The 16902-nt window shown below is 42.3% G+C and overlaps 1 protein-coding gene across 2 annotated transcripts in view; it reads right to left on the bottom strand.

Moving 5' to 3' along the window:
- The window catches only part of LOC109871820 (microtubule-associated serine/threonine-protein kinase 3), a 66427-nt gene that overhangs the window by 28078 nt on the left and 21447 nt on the right, over positions 1 to 16902 (bottom strand). For both annotated transcript variants that reach the window (XM_031806622.1, XM_031806621.1), the window contains 3 exons: positions 16337 to 16357; positions 16151 to 16229; positions 1643 to 1800 (listed from right to left, as the gene is read on the bottom strand). In XM_031806622.1, coding sequence (XP_031662482.1) covers positions 1643 to 1800; positions 16151 to 16229; positions 16337 to 16357 — 258 coding nt within the window. The remainder of the gene's footprint in view (positions 1 to 1642; positions 1801 to 16150; positions 16230 to 16336; positions 16358 to 16902) is intronic.

Here is a 16902-nt window from a genome sequence, read left to right on the forward strand (position 1 = left end):
GAAGTAATTATTTAGATAATCATTGTACCATCTAAACCACTGTGAAATATATTATCCATAACCCTAAATATTGTATTTTCAGCAGTTTGAAGCTGGTGTACAAAACCGAAAGTGAAAGACACAAAAACTAAACTTAACAGGAAGCATGGAAATAGCACACATAGAACAGATCTACCGCTTCTTATACTTGCTTTCAATGAGAATGACAGATCTATAACTCACATTTCTATGTGAATTTGGTCAGGTTGCCCAATAAGTTATATACTGCAGCTTTAAAAAATATCAACAGTTGTCCAGACAGTTATTTCGCCAAAGAACAACTGCGTAATATAACCCTTTGCCTTGTTTGAAATGAATCTGAACGGCATTAAAAATTATCTTCATTTTGTTAAATAATGTCTCAAAATGGCTTAAGGACAACAAAGTCAAGGTATTGGAGTGGCCATCGCAAAGCCCTGACCTCAATCCTATAGAACATTTGTGGGCAGAACTGAAAAAGTGTGTGCGAGCAGGGAGGCCTACAAACCTGATTCAGTTACACCAGCTCTGTCAGGAGAAACGGGCCAAAATTCACCCAACTTATTGTGGGAAGCTTGTGGAAGGCTACCCGAAACGTTTAACCCAAGGTAAACAACTTAAAGGCAATGCTACCAAATACTAATTGAGTGTATGTAAACTTCTGACCCACTGTGTTGAAAGAAATAAAAGCTGAAATAAATCAATTCTCTCTACTATTATTCTGACATTTCACATTCTTAAAATAATGTGGTGATACTAACTGACCGAAGACAGGGATTTTTTTATAGGATTAAATGTCAGGAATTGTGAAAAGCTGAGTTTAAATCTATTTGGCTAAGGTGTATGTAAACTTCCGACTTCAACTGTATGTTTACAAATGCCACAGCGGGCTCCTTTGTATGTACATTTGTTGTCATATTATCGTGTTTGTGAGAGACTGGTTGATCTCATAGCACTGTCTAGTTAAAATGCTACATATAATGGCCACGAAACTTTGGTGGCCTGTTGACTAAAATCTGCCCTATATATCTATCAAGCACAGGCCGGTCTGTGGCCCACGCAGTACACGTCACAGGAAACCTGACCACATCAAAGCGCAGCAGAACTCTCACAGACACTCGTAACGCCTGTACAACTGCCTCTTTCTAACCACCACGAGAACCAGATGGGTCAGAGACACGTCTGTGTTTTAATGAGGGGTGACTAATTGTCTAGGAGACACCATGATGTAAGAACATAAACACTATTATGCAAACAGAGCCTGGATGACTGGATGAAGTCAACAATCTTGGTATTCAATAGCTTATGCAAAGTCAGTAGAAAAGCCTTCACCTCTATGCACAGATAAGAATCAAAGGAAGTACTGTGATTGAGATAAAGCCAATAAGTAAGAAGTTACTGTACTTCATAAATAAAAGTAGTCAAAGCAATTTCAGCAAAGTACATTTTCCCAATGAAAATACATCTTCTCCGAACATTAGGAAAAATGTGTTGACCTCATTCCAAAATAGGACTTCTTGATATGTGATTACCTTCGAGGTGTGAAAACATCCTATAAATGTTTTATTTGGGGGTGAACTATCCCTTTAAGGGTGTTGGTGATCTGATTGGTGGGTGTGCCTACCTGAGACTGCGGGAGCGGAGCCTCACGGGGGGTGAGGGCTGCCCCTCCTCGTCCGCTACACTCTCTGTGCTCCGGAAGTGTTTAAACAGGAAATGAAGCTCATCTGCCGTGGGCTGGAAGGGCAGCTGGTGCAAGAGCTCCTGGGAGGAGGAAGAGGACTGGGGGAGGAAAAGAGAGAGCATAGTGAGAGAGAGAAAGAGGATAGAAAGAGAGAGAGAGCGAGATCAGTATGTGTTCCAACATATTACATGGCCCTTGAGTCCTTGATACATCAACAAGCCAGAGCTCTGTAAATACACTACTATTCAAAAGTTCGGGGTCACTTAGAAATGTGCTTGTTTTAAAAGAAAAAAATTGTCCATTATAATAACATCAAATTGATCAGAAATACAGTGTAGACATTGTTAATGTTGTAAAAAAAATGTTTTTATGGAATATCTACATAGGCGTACAGAGGCCCATTATCAGCAACCATCACTCCTGTGTTCCAATGGCACGTTGTGTTAGCCTTTTAAAATGATAAACTGGATTAGCTAATTGATCATTAGAAAACCCTTTTGCATTTATGTTAGCACAGCTGAAAACAGTTGTGCTAATTAAAGAAGCAATAAAACTGGCCTTCTTTAGACTAGTTGAATATCTGGAGCATCAGCATTTGTGGGTTCGATTACAGGCTCAAAATGGCCAGAAACAAAGACCTTTCCTCTGAAACACGTCAGTCTAATCTTGTTCTGAGAAATGAAGGCTATTCCATAGGAGAAATTGCAAAGAACTGAAGATCTCGTACAACGCTGTGTACTACTCCCTTCACAGAACAGCACAAACTGTCTCTAACCAGAATAGAAAGAGGAGTGGGAGGCCCCGGTGCACAACTGAGCAAGAGGACAAGTACAATGTGTCTAGTTTGAGAAACAGTCACCTCACAAGTCTTCAACTGGCAGCTTCATTAAATAGTACCCACAAAACACCAGTCTCAACGTCAACAGTGAAGAGGCGACTCCAGGATGCTGGCCTTCTAGGCAGAGTTGCAAATAAAAATAAAAGATTAAGATGGGCAAAAGAACAGACACTGGACAGAGGAAGATTGGAAAAAAGTGTTATGGACAGACAAATCTAAGTTTGAGGAGTTCGGATCACAAAGAAGAACATTTGTGAGATGCAGAAAAAATGTATAGATGCTGGAGGATTGCTTGACGCCATCTGTCATGGTGGAGGCAATGTGATGGTCTGAGGGTGCTTTGGTGGTGGCAAATTGGGAGATGTGTACAGGGTAAAAGGGGTCTTGAAGAAGGAAGTCTATCACTCCATTTTGTAACGCCATGCCATAGCCTGTGGACGGCGCTTAATTGGAGCCAATTTCCTCTTACAACAGGACAATGACCCAAAGCACAGTTCCAAACGATGCAAGAACTATTTAGGGAAGAAGCAGTCAGCTGGTATTCTGTCTATAATGGAGTGACCAGCACAGTCACCGGATCTTAACCCTATTGAGCTGTTGTGGGAGCAGCTTGACCGTATGGTACGTAAGAAGTGCCCAACAAGCCAATCCAACTTGTGGGAGGTGCTTCAGGAAGCATGGGGTGAAATCTCTTCAGATTACCTCAACAAATTGAAAACTAGAACGCCAAAGGTTTTCAAGGCTGTAATTGCTGCAAATGGAGGATTCTTTGACGAAAGCAAAGTTTGAAGGACACAATTATTATTTCAATTAAAAATCATTATTTAAAACCTCGTCAACATCTTGACTATATTTCCTATTCATTTTGCAACTAATTTCATGTATTTTTTCATGGAAAACAAGGTCATTTCTAAGTGACCCCAAAGTTTTGAATGGTAGTGTATGTGCATGATGCAATCAAAGACACCCTTCATAAACTCATTATCTACAGTTGGGCAAAAAACTATTTAGTCAGCCACCTATTGTGCAAGTTCTCCCACTTAAAAATATGAGAGGCCTGTAATTTTCATCATAGGTACACTTCAACTATGACAGACAGAATGAGAAAAAAAAATCCAGAAAATCACATTGTAGGATTTTTAATGAATTTATTTGCAAATTATGGTGGAAAATAAGTGTTTCTCAATACTTTGTTATATACCCTTTGTTGGCAATGACAGAGATCAAACGTTTTCTGTAAGTCTTCACAAAGTTTCCACACACGGTTGCTGGTATTTTGGCCCATTCCTCCATGCAGATCTCCTCTAGAGCAGTGATGTTTTGGGGCTGTTGCTGGGCAACACGGACTTTCAACTCCCTTCAAAGATTTTCTATGGGGTTGAGATCTGGAGACTGGCTAGGCCACTCCAGGACCTTGAAATGCTTCTTACGAAGCCACTCCTTCGTTGCCTGGGCGGTGTGTTTGGGATCATTGTCATGCTGAAAGACCCAGCCACATTTCATCTTCAATGCCCTTGCTGATGGAAGGAGGTTTTCACTCAAAATCTCACGATACATGGCCCCATTCATTCTTTCCTTTACACAGATCAGTCGTCCTGGTCCCTTTGCAGAAAAACAGCCCCAAAGCATGATGTTTCCACCCCCATGCTTCATAGTAGGTATGGTGTTCTTTGGATGCAACTCAGCATTCTTTGTCCTCCAAACACGACGAGTTGAGTTTTTACCAGAAAGTTCTATTTTGGTTTCATCTGACCATACAACATTCTCCCAATCTTCTTCTGGATCATCCAAATGCTCTCTAGCAAACTTCAGACGGGCTTGGACATGTGCTGTCTTAAGCAGGGGGACACGTCTGGCACTGCAGCATTTGAGTCCCTGGCGGCGTAGTGTGTTACTGATGGTAGGCTTTGTTACTTTGGTCCCAGCTCTCTGCAGGTCATTCACTAGGTCCCTCCGTGTGGTTTTGGGATTTTTGCTCACCGTTCTTGTGATCACTTTGACCCCACGGGGTGAGATCTTGCGTGGAGCCCCAGATCGAGGGAGTTTATCAGTGGTCTTGTATGTCTTCCATTTCCTATTAACTGCTCCCACAGTTGATTTCTTCAAACCAAGCTGCTTACCTATTGCAGATTCAGTCTTCCCAGCATGGTGCAGGTCTACAATTTTGTTTCTGGTGTCCTTTGACAGCTCTTTGGTCTTGGCCATAGTGGAGTTTGGAGTGTGACTGTTTGAGGTTGTGGACAGGTGTCTTTTATACTGATAACAAGTTCAAACAGGTGCCATTAATACAGGTAACAAGTGGAGGACAGAGGAGCCTCTTATTAAAGAAGAAGTTACAGGTCTGTAAGAGCCAGAAATCTTGCTTGTTTTTAGGTGACCAAATACTTATTTTCCACCATAATTTGCAAATAAATTCATTAAAAATCCTACAATGTGATTTTCTGGATTTTTTTCTCTCATTTTGTCTGTCATAGTTGAAGTGTACCTTTGATGAAAATTACAGGCCTCTCATCTTTTTAAGTGGGAGAACTTGCACAATTGGTGGCTGACTAAATACTTTTTTGCCCCACTGTATGTTCATTTTAAAAGTGCTGACAAAACAAACAGTGTTGCATAGACTTCAGTTTAGCTCAGGTCTGAAAATAAAGGAGATTATGGCTGAAACGATTTCCCTTAGGAAATGTAGACCATCACACTGCTTTACTATGTATTATACTGGGAGACAAATACTAATGCTTAGTAGATAAACTGTCTTTGATGCTTCTACAGAGCGAACTAGATTTCTCAGTTAAATTGGATTTTGTGGGAATGTGCAATAAGGGCACAACATCCTACATCCAGTTGGGTCTAAAAAAGGATTCTGTGAGCTTTCAGTGTGTCACCAGAACCTGTATTTCTATCCACTGTTGGCTGTGTGTATTTTTCATTTCAAACCAAATGCACGACATGCAGACAGAGTGGAAATTATGAGCCCAAAATTCTAATCTCGTGTTTCACAAGAGGCGAGAATCCGAGGCTCATCTGACCGGAGGAACGCTCCCGAGGAGGAAACCGGAGAGGCACCCGTACCTAGTGCTACATAAAGAGGTTACCGACACTGGGCACTGAATGGGGTATTGTGTGGGAGGGACTGACCTCACTGCCATTCATTTAGCCATAGAAAATCACAGTCCAGACATAGGGCCCTGGTTAGGACAGGCCCTGGTTAGAACGGGCCCTGGTTAGAACGGGCCCTGGTTAGAATGGGCCTTGTTTGGATGCCCTGGGTTTGACTTCCTGTATACTGTGCAGTACGAGGAAATGTGCAACCACATCGAGTACTTTTCTCTGGCTGGTGATGTACAGTTTTCCACAGGTCTAGGGTTAATTATTAACCTGGGTTTCCCTACATTTCCTGGGCTTCCAACACCCAAACTTTCCATTCAAACCAATAGGTGACTAATTATCTTGGGCTGGGGGGAAAATTATAGCTAGGAAAAGGGGCCGCAACACTGAAATGGTGCTGGGAGAAACACAAGCAGTGCAAAGGCACTAGCCAATGCCCTGACACCTATTATTTCACTTCAAATTGAGGTAATTAATGAATTTTAATCATGAGGGTAAATGAATAAATCATTGTGCAAAAACATTTAAAAACAGTGTTGTCATCTTCCGAAGTTCCTGTCTTAAGTCAGCTCTACCATAACTCCCTCAAGCCAAAACACTGATGAAAAGCTTAAGATGGATGAGGAGGGCTTGCGAGGTGTTTCATCAGTATTACTGTTCTCCCATGAGGTGACTCTTGTTCCCTGCTCTTTTGACTCGGTCGCACAGCTGGCTTACATAATTCACAGACATGCTGAAAGGAAACCACGGACACTCAACTTTTTGTAGGGGACACAGCCAGTGGACAACATAGAGATGAACATAAACCCATCCTTTGGTGAATCATAAATGGCCATGTGAAGGCCAGGAGACTTAAATCCGGGAACAGTGAAAATGGTTAACTTTGTTAAAGCAATGCCCCTGAACTCTTGTGTATTTTCTGCACTATGCAATGATATGATGGGTAGCGACCATGTAACGCTTTTACAACATACAGAAGTGCGCTGGTTATCAAGGGGCAAAGTATTGACACATTTTTTTTTACATTAAGAGACAAGCTTAAAGTTCTTTACTGACCATCATTTCCACTTGTCTGACCACTTGACTGATGAGTTTCTCACAGGACTGGCCTATCTGGGTGATTTGTTTTTTCCTCGCCTGAATGATCTGAATCTAGGATTACCGTGACTCTCTGCAACTATATTCAATGTGCAGAACAAAATTGAAGCTATTAATAAGAAGTTGGAGCTCCTCTCTGTCTGCATTAACAAGGATAACACACAGGTCTTTCCATGATTTTGTGTGCAAATGAACTCACGCCTACGGACAATGTCAAATGTGATATAGCGAAGCACTGAAGTTGGGTGCACAATTAAGCAGGTACTTTCGGATGACACAAACAACTGGATTCGTTATCCCTTTCATGCCCTGCCTCCAGTCCACTTACAGATATCTGAACAAGAGAGCCTCATTGAAATTGCAACATGCGGTTCTGTGAAAATGTCATTTAAATCAGAAGCCACTGCCACATTTCTGGATTGGGCTGCACTCAGAGTATCCTGCCTTGGCAAATCACACTGTCAAGACACTGATGGCCATTGCAACCACGTACCTATGCGAGAGTGGATTCTCGACCCTCACTAGCATTAAAACTAAATAGAGGCACCGACTGTATGTGGAAAATGATTTAAGACTGAAACTCTCTCCAATACAACCCAACATTGCAGAGTTATGTGCATACTTTCAAGCACAGCCTTCTCACGAACTTGTGGCGAGTTATTCACAATTTTCAATTAACAAATAAGGTTTTATATGTAAGATGGTTAGATAAATATCAAAATGATTGATTATTATTATTATTAGTAGTGCCCTGGTCCTATAAGAGCTCTTTGTCACTTCCCACAAGCCGGGTTGCGACTATAACTCACACTCATTCTTATGTTTAATAAAATGTATTGTATAGTGTTTGAGGCAGGCTTACAATGATGGTAAAAAACATTGAGTGCGCGCTGACCCTGGTGCTAGAGGGGGTACGCAGCTGGTGGTTGAATGTTTGAAGGGGTACGGGACTATGAAAAGTTTGGGAACCACTGCTTTAAGACATGAAGGTCAGTCAATACGGAACCAGTCTGCTGCAGAGGATAAGTTAATTAGAGTTACCAGCCTCAAAAAATATATATATAAATATTAACAAATAATGTAAATATAAATAACTAAATAAATAAATATTTTTTTAGAAATCGGCATTTAACTGCACCTCAGATTGCAGACCAAATAGATGCTTCACAGAGTTAAAGCATCAGACACATCTCAACATCAACTGTTCAGAGGAGACTGCGTAAATCATAAGGTAGGCCACTTGATTTGAACAAAGTGGACAGGCTAACATGCATAACGTTGGGGATGGACAGAAGGGTGTGTTCATAACAATTTCAACTGTTCTACCTTGTTAACCAGCAAATAAATCCAAGTTTATTAGACTTTAAATATAAAGATGAGCTGGTTAGTAGTGCGTGAGAGATTGTTTATGAGACCTAGCTGTGTTAATGTTCTATAATGCCTGCTACAAGATGTTGGTCATTATTAGTGAACGTGCATTATGCATGGTTCATTATGCATGGATCTGTTAAAAAGCCATCACTAGCCGGCTACCACCCGGTTACTCAACCCTGCATCTTAGAGGCTGCTGCCCTATGTCCATAGACATAGAACAGCAGAGGCTCCTCAGAGGAAGAAGGGGAGGACCATTATCCTTATGGAATTTAATAAAAATAGTGAAACATGAAAAAAGTGATCATTTTTAGATGAAACTATACTAAATATATTCACGTTGCCAAATAATTAATTAAAACACTGTTTTGCAATGAAGGTCTAAAGTTACGTCAACAGCACTCTGTAGGGTAGCACCATGGTGTAGCCAGAGGAGCTAAACTCAGCAAAAAAAGAAACGTCCTCTCACCGTCAACTGCGTTTATTTTCAGCAAACTTAACATGTGTAAATATTTGTATGAACATAAGATTCAACAACTGAGACATTAACTGAACAAGTTCCACAGACATGTAACTAACAGAAATTGAATAATGTGTCCCTGAACAAAGTGGGGGGGTGAAAATCAAACAGTCAGTATCTGGTGTGGCCACCAGCTGCATTAAAAGTACTGCAGTACATCTCCTCCTCATGGACTGCAACAGATTTGCCAGTTCTTGCTGTGAGATGTTACCCCACTCTTCCACCAAGGAACCTGCAAGTTCCCAGACATTTCTGGGGAGAAAGGCCCTAGCCCTCACCCTCCGATCCAACAGGTCCCAGACGTGCTCAATGGGATTGAGATCCGGGCTCTTTGCTGGCCATGGCAGAACACTGACATTCCGGTCTTGCAGGAAATCACGCACAGACCGAGCAGTATGGCTGGTGGCATTGTCATGCTGGAGGGTCCTGTCTGGTCCAGAGACGGTGGGTTTGTGCCCATAGGCGACGTTGTTGCCGGTGAGGTCTGTTGAGGACCTGCCTTACAACAGGCCTACAAGCCCTCAGTCCAGCCTCTCTCAGCCTATTGCGGACAGTCTGAGCACTGATGGCGGGATTGTGCGTTCCTGGTGCAACTCGGGCAGTTGTTGTTGCCATCCTGTACCTGTTCCGCAGGTGTGATGTTTGGATGTACCGATCCTATGTAGGTGTTGTTACATGTGGTCCTGTCTCCCTGTAGGGCTGTCTTAGGCATCTCACAGTACGGGCATTGCAATTAATTGCCCTGGCCACATCTGCAGTCCTCATGCCTGTTTGCAGCATGCCTAAGGCACGTTCACGAAGATGAGCAGGGACCTTGGGCATCTTTCTTTTGGTGTATTTCAGAGTTCGTAGAAAGGCCTCTTTAGTGTCCTAAGATTTCATAACTGTGACCTTAATTGCCTACCATCTGTAAGTGTTTAGTGTCTTAACGACCGTTCCACAGGTGCATGTTCATTAATAGTTTATGGTTCATTGAACAAGCATGGGAAACAGTGTTTAAACTCTTTACAATGAAGATCTGAAGTTATTGGATTTTTATTAATTATCTTTGAAAGACAGGGTCCTGAAAAAGGGATATTTCCTTTTTTGCTGAGATTAGTTTCCATCCTCCTCTGGGTACGACTCTTTTCTCTGTATATATCAATGATGTTGCTCTTGCTGCGGGCGATTCCCTGATCCACCTCTACGCAGACGACACCATTCTATATACTTCCGGCCCGTCCTTGGACACTGTGCTATCTAACCTCCAAACGAGCTTCAATGCCATACAACACTCCTTCCATGGCCTCCAACTGCTCTTAAACACTAGTAAAACCAAATGCATGCTTTTCAACCGATCGCTGCCTGCACCCGCATGCCCGACTAGCATCACCACCCTGGATGGTTCCGACCTTGAATATGTGGACATCTATAAGTACCTAGGTGTCTGGCTAGACTGTAAACTCTCCTTCCAGACTCATATCAAACATCTCCAATCGAAAATCAAATCAAGAGTTGGCTTTCTATTCCGCAACAAAGCCTCCTTCACTCACGCCGCCAAACTTACCCTAGTAAAACTGACTATCCTACCGATCCTCGACTTTGGCGACGTCATCTACAAAATTGCTTCCAACACTCTACTCAGCAAACTGGATGCAGTTTATCACAGTGCCATCCGCTTTGTCACTAAAGCACCTTATACCACCCACCACTGCGACTTGTATGCTCTAGTCGGCTGGCCCTCGCTACATATTCGTCGCCAGACCCACTGGCTCCAGGTCATCTACAAGTCCATGCTAGGTAAAGCTCCGCCTTATCTCAGTTCACTGGTCACGATGGCAACACCCATCCGTAGCACGCGCTCCAGCAGGTGTATCTCACTGATCATCCCTAAAGCCAACACCTCATTTGGCCGCCTTTCGTTCCAGTACTCTGCTGCCTGTGACTGGAACGACTTGCAAAAATCGGCTGAAGTTGGAGACTTTTATCTCTCTCACCAACTTCAAACATCTGCTATCTGAGCAGCTAACCGATCGCTGCAGCTGTACATAGTCTATAGGTAAATAGCCCACCCATTTTCACCTACCTCATCCCCATACTGTTTTTATTTATTTACTTTTCTGCTCTTTTGCACACCAATATCTCTACCTGGACATGACCATCTGATCATTTATCACCCCAGTGTTAATCTGCAAAATTGTAATTATTCGCCTACCTCCTCATGCCTTTTTGCACACAATGTATATAGACTCCCCTTTTTTTTCTACTGTGTTATTGACTTGTTAATTGTTTACTCCATGTGTAACTCTGTGTTGTCTGTTCACACTGCTATGCTTTATCTTGGCCAGGTCGCAGTTGCAAATGAAAACTTGTTCTCAACTAGCCTACCTGGTTAAATAAAGGTGTTCTCAACTAGCCTACCTGGTTAAATAAAGGTGTTCTCAACTAGCCTACCTGGTTAAATAAAGGTGTTCTCAACTAGCCTACCTGGTTAAATAAAGGTGTTCTCAACTAGCCTACCTGGTTAAATAAAGGTGTTCTCAACTAGCCTACCTGGTTAAATAAAGGTGTTCTCAACTAGCCTACCTGGTTAAATAAAGGTGAAATAAAATAAAAAAATTCAAACATTGACTTCAATACAAAACCTAGGAGACTCAGTCATTTTGAGAACTTCCAGAGTGCATAAAATGTGGTGAGTAGTTCACTCGAAGACAGAGAAAGACAAGAGTTGAACAGTTAACAAATGTATTTATTTCAAAATTAAAGAGAAGCAAGAGAGAGCTAGCGATATTCTGTTATATTTTTTTAAACTATCACTTTCACTTAGCTCGTAATTTCTTATTTAACCAGGTAGGCTAGTTGAGAACAACTTCTCATTGACAACGGCGACCTGGCCAAGATAAAGCAAAGCAGTTCGACATATACAACACAGAGTTACACATGGAATAAACAAACATACAGTCAATAATACAGTACAAAAAAGTATATATGCAGTCTGTGCAAATGAGGTAAGGTAATAAAATAGGCCATAGTGGCGAGATAATTACGATATAACATTTAAACACAGGAGTGATAGATGTGCAAGTAGATATACTGGGGTGCAAAGGAACTAAATAAATACAGTATGGGGATGAGGTAGTTGGATGGGCTATTTATAGATGGGCTAGGTACATGTGCAATGATCTGTGAGCTGCTCTGACAGCTGGTGCTTGAAGTTAGTGAGGGAGATGAGTCTCCAGCTTCAGCGATTTTTGCAGATAGTTCCAGTCATTGGCAGCAGAGAACTGGAAGGAAAGGCGGACAAAGTAGGAATTGGCTTTGAGGGACCAGTGAAATATACCTGCTGGAGTGCGTGCTGCGAGTGGGTGCTGCAATGGTGACAAGTGGGCTGAGATAAGGCGGGGCTTTTCCTAGCAAAGACTTGTAGATGAGCTGGAGCCAGTGGGTTTGGCGACGAGTATGAAGCGGGGGCCAGCCAACGAGAGCATACAGGTCACAGTGGTGGGTAGTATATGGGGCTTTGGTTACAAAACGGATGGCACTGTGATAGACTGCATCCAATTTGTTGAGTAGACTGTTTTAGGCTATTTTGTAAATGACATCGCCAAAGTCAAGGATCGGTAGGATGGTCAGTTTTATGAGGTTATGTTTGGCAGCATGAGTGAAGGAGGCTTTGTTGCGAAATAGGAAGCCGATTCTAGATTTAATTTTGGATTGGAAATGAGCGTGGCTGAGGTGCACCCATGACCAGCTCGGAAGCCAGAATGCATAGCGGAGAAGGCACGGTGGGATTTGAAATGGTCGGTAATATGTTCGTTAACTTGGCTTTCGAAGACCTTAGAAAGGCAGGGTAGGAAAGATATAGGTCTGTAGCAGTTTGGGTCTAGAGAGTCTCCCCCTTCGAAGAGGGGGATGACCACGGCAGCTTTCCAATCTTTGGGGATCTCAGACGATACGAGAGAGAGGTTGGCTAGTAATAGGGGTTGCAACAATTTTGGCAGATCATTTTATAAAGAGAGGGTCCAGATTGTCTAGCCCGGCTGAGCCGATTCTAGATTTAATTTTGGATTGGAAATGAGCGTGGCTGAGGTGCACCCATGACCAGCTCGGAAGCCAGAATGCATAGCGGAGAAGGCACGGTGGGATTTGAAATGGTCGGTAATATGTTCGTTAACTTGGCTTTCGAAGACCTTAGAAAGGCAGGGTAGGAAAGATATAGGTCTGTAGCAGTTTGGGTCTAGAGAGTCTCCCCCTTCGAAGAGGGGGATGACCACGGCAGCTTTCCAATCTTTGGGGATCTCAGACGATACGAGAGAGAGGTTGGCTAGTAATAGGGGTTGCAACAATTTTGGCAGATCATTTTATAAAGAGAGGGTCCAGATTGTCTAGCCCGGCTGATTTGTAGGGGTCCAGATTTTGCAGCTCATTCAGAATATCAGCTATCTGGATTTGGGTGAAGGCAAAATGGGGAGGCTTGGGCAGGTTGCTGTGGGGGGTACAGGGCAGTTGACTGGGGTAGGGGTAGCCAGGTGGAACGCATGGCCAGCCGTAGAAAGATGCTTATTGAAATTCTCAATTATTGTGGATTTATCAGTGGTGACAGTGTTTCCCAGCCTCAGTGCAGTGGGCAGCTGGGAGGAGGTGCTCTTATTCTCCATGGACTACAGTGTCCCAGAACTGTTTTGAGTTTGTGCTACAGGATGCAAATTTCAGTTTGAAAAAGCTAGGCTTTGCTTTCCTAACTGCTCGTGTATATATTGGTTCCTAACTTCCCTGAAAAGTTGCATATCACGGGGGCTATTTTTAATTGTAATTTTTTATTTTACCTTTATTTAACCAGGCAAGTCAGTTAAGAACAAATTCTTATTTTCAATGACGGCCTAGGAACAGTGGGTTAACTGCCTGTTCAGGGGCAGAACGACAGATTTGTACCTTGTCAGCTCGGGGGTTTGAACTTGCAACCTTCCGGTTACTAGTCCAACGCTCTAACCACTAGGCATTTGATGCTAATGCAGTATGCCACAGGTTATTTTTGTGCTGGTCAAGGGCAGTCAGGTCTGGAGTGAACCAAGGGCTACAGTGGGGCAAAAAAGTATCTAGTCGGCCACCAATTGTGCAAGTTCTCCCACTTAAAAGGATGAGAGAGGCCTGTAATTTTCAACATAGGTACACTTCAACTATGACAGACAAAATGAGGAAAAGAAATCCAGAAAATCACATTGTAGGATTTTTTATGAATTTATTTGCAAGTTAAGGTGGAAAATAAGTATTTAGTCAATAACAAAAGTTTCTCAATACAAAATACCCTTTTTTGGCAATGACAGAGGTCAAACGTTTTCTGTAAGTCTTCACCAAGTTTTCACACACTGTTGCTGGTATTTTGGCCCATTCCTCCATGCAGATCTCCTCTAGAGCAGTGATGTTTTGGGGCTGTTGCTGGGCAACACGGACTTTCAACTCCCTCCAAAGATTTTCTATGGGGTTGAGATCTGGAGACTGGCTAGGCCACTCAAGGACCTTGAAATGCTTCTTACGAAGCCACTCCTTCGTTGCCCGGGTGGTGTGTTTGGGATCATTGTCAAGCTGAAAGATCCAGCCACGTTTCATCTTCAATGCCCTTGCTGATGGAAGGAGGTTTTCACTCAAAATCTCACGATACATGGCCCCATTCATTCTTTCCTTTACACGGATCAGTCGTCCTGGTCCCTTTGCAGAAAAACAGCCCCAAAGCATGATGTTTTCACCCCCATGCTTCATAGTAGGTATGGTGTTCTTTGGATGCAACTCAGCATTCTTTGTCCTCCAAACACGCCGAGTTGAGTTTTTACCAAAAAGTTCTAGTTTGGTTTCATCTGACCATATGACATTCTCCTTCTGGATCATCCAAATGCTCTCTAGCAAACTTCAGACGGGCCTGGACATGTACTGGCTTAAGCAGGGGGACACGTCTGGCACTGCAGGATTTGAGTCCCTGGCGGCGTAGTGTGTTACTTTGGTCGCAGCTCTCTGCAGGTCATTCACTAGGTCCCCCCGTGTGGTTCTGGGATTTTTTCACCGTGCTTGTGATCATTTTGACCCCACGGGGTGAGATCTTGCGTGGAGCCCCAGATCAAGGGAGATTATCAGTGGTCTTGTATGTCTTCCATTTCCTAATAATTGCTCCCACAGTTGATTTCTTCAAACCAAGCTGCTTACCTATTGCAGATTCAGTCTTACCAGCCTGGTGCAGGTCTACAATTTTGTTTCTGGTTTCCTTTGACAGCTCTTTGGTCTTGGCCATAGTGGAGTTTGGAGTGTGACTGTTTGAGGTTGTGGACAGGTGTCTTTTATACTGATAACAAGTTCAAACAGGTTTTTTATTTTTTTTACTTGACCCCTAGTTAACCTTATTTAACTAGGCAAGTCAGTTAAGAACACATTCTTATTTTCAATGACGGCCTAGGAACAGTGGGTTAACTGCCTGTTCAGGGGCAGAACGACAGATTTGTACCATGTCAGCTCGGGGGTTTGAACTTGCAACCTTCCGGTTACTAGTCCAACGCTCTTAACCACTAGGCTACCCTGCCGCCCCAGGTGCCATTAATACAGGTAACAAGTGGCGGACAGAGGAGCCTCTTAAAGAAGAAGTTACAGGTCTGTGAGAGCCAGAAATCTTGCTTGTTTGTAGGTGACCAAATACTTATTTTCCACCATAATTTGCAAATAAATTCATTAAAAATCCTACAATGTGATTTTCTGGAGAAAAAAAATCTAATTTTGTCTGTCATAATTTGAAGTGAACCTATGATGAAAATTACAGGCCTCTCTCATCTTTTTAAGTGGGAGAACTTGCACAATTGTTGGCTGACTAAATACTTTTTTGCCCCACTGTATATATTTACACTCTGATCAGACATTGCTCGTCCGAATATTTCTATATTTCTTAATTTCTTATTTCTCCATTCTTTTACTTATAGATGTGTTCGATTTTACTGCACTGTTGGAGCTCGGAACATAGGCATTTTGCTACACCCGCAATAACATCTGCTAAATATGTGTATGCAACCAATAACATTTGATTACATTTGTAACAAAAAGGCCATTTTCATAGAAGGCCTTGAAAGCCAGATCAGTGATTATTACAAAAACGCAGGTTAAACTATTTTGATAAAATGTGTGGGTCTTATGATTGTGGATGTTTTATATTTAGCCTAGGTATAATTTCACAAGCTCTTAACTCATTAGATTATTGCTAACTGTTTGAAATGCAGTATATTTTACCTTTAAATTGTACAACAAAACGTACTGTATATATTGTGAATCGCACATAAATTTGAAAAAAATCTAGATATGTCTTATCTGGACATCCTGGTAGCAACCTTAAATACTGAACTTAAACAGCTACATTTCCTGTGGGTTTACTGTACAACATGGTGTTGCTCAATAAACATTTCATTGTTAGTTATATTGAGTATTGACGACAATGCCAAATGCTCCCTTGTTGGTCTTTGAGGAAGAAGGGCTTACATATTTAATGAGGAAGAGAGGGACGACTTACTGACACTGAAGAGCTGGGGGGGTTGGTGCCATAGCCGGACGAGGGGACGGAGGCAACAGACCATCTTCGCCCATCCGCTCTGGAAGAACCAGGAAACAACAAAGCACCTTATGAGCTTTTAAATGTCATACATATCCTCAAGATTTAATCATGAATCGACAAAAAAAGGATCAAATGTTTTCCTACCTTTCAGTGCGGGCCAGGTGGCTGGTTTATCACATTATGAGGAAGAGCCAGAGAGAAAGAAAGAAGGAAAGGAAAAATTAGGACAAACGCATTCACTGACACCGTGAAGCTGTCAGAAGCTCACGACCTGGCGTCAATGTTCTGAACACCTGACAAGATGCCATGAACCCAATGGTACATGCTTAATGAGTCATTTCTCTCACACACACACACACCTTTCACCACCCTTCAGCTCAACCACTTTTGTAGCAGAAAACAAATAATTCGGTCATTGTCTATATGAATGCAGCTGCCACTGTATTGAAGCCATTAAATGCAGTTTATCATAGTGTAAAAGGTTCAGTACACATCATTGCATTTTGTATCAAAGTACAAAGTAGGCTGGTCATTCTTGTAGTCTCGTAGATCATGCATTAAGCTCTTTTTGTCTATAAAAGCACCCTTTCGCAAAAACTTCCGCCATGCCTTACTTAATTGTTAACCTTCAGACATATAAATTACCAGACTCGGACCCATTCAATCTCTTTTTGGTTACTACATGATTCCATATGTGTTATTTCATAGTT

The sequence above is a fragment of the Oncorhynchus kisutch genome, linkage group LG27 (genome assembly GCF_002021735.2).
Source record: "Oncorhynchus kisutch isolate 150728-3 linkage group LG27, Okis_V2, whole genome shotgun sequence".
Classification (NCBI taxonomy): domain Eukaryota; kingdom Metazoa; phylum Chordata; class Actinopteri; order Salmoniformes; family Salmonidae; genus Oncorhynchus; species Oncorhynchus kisutch.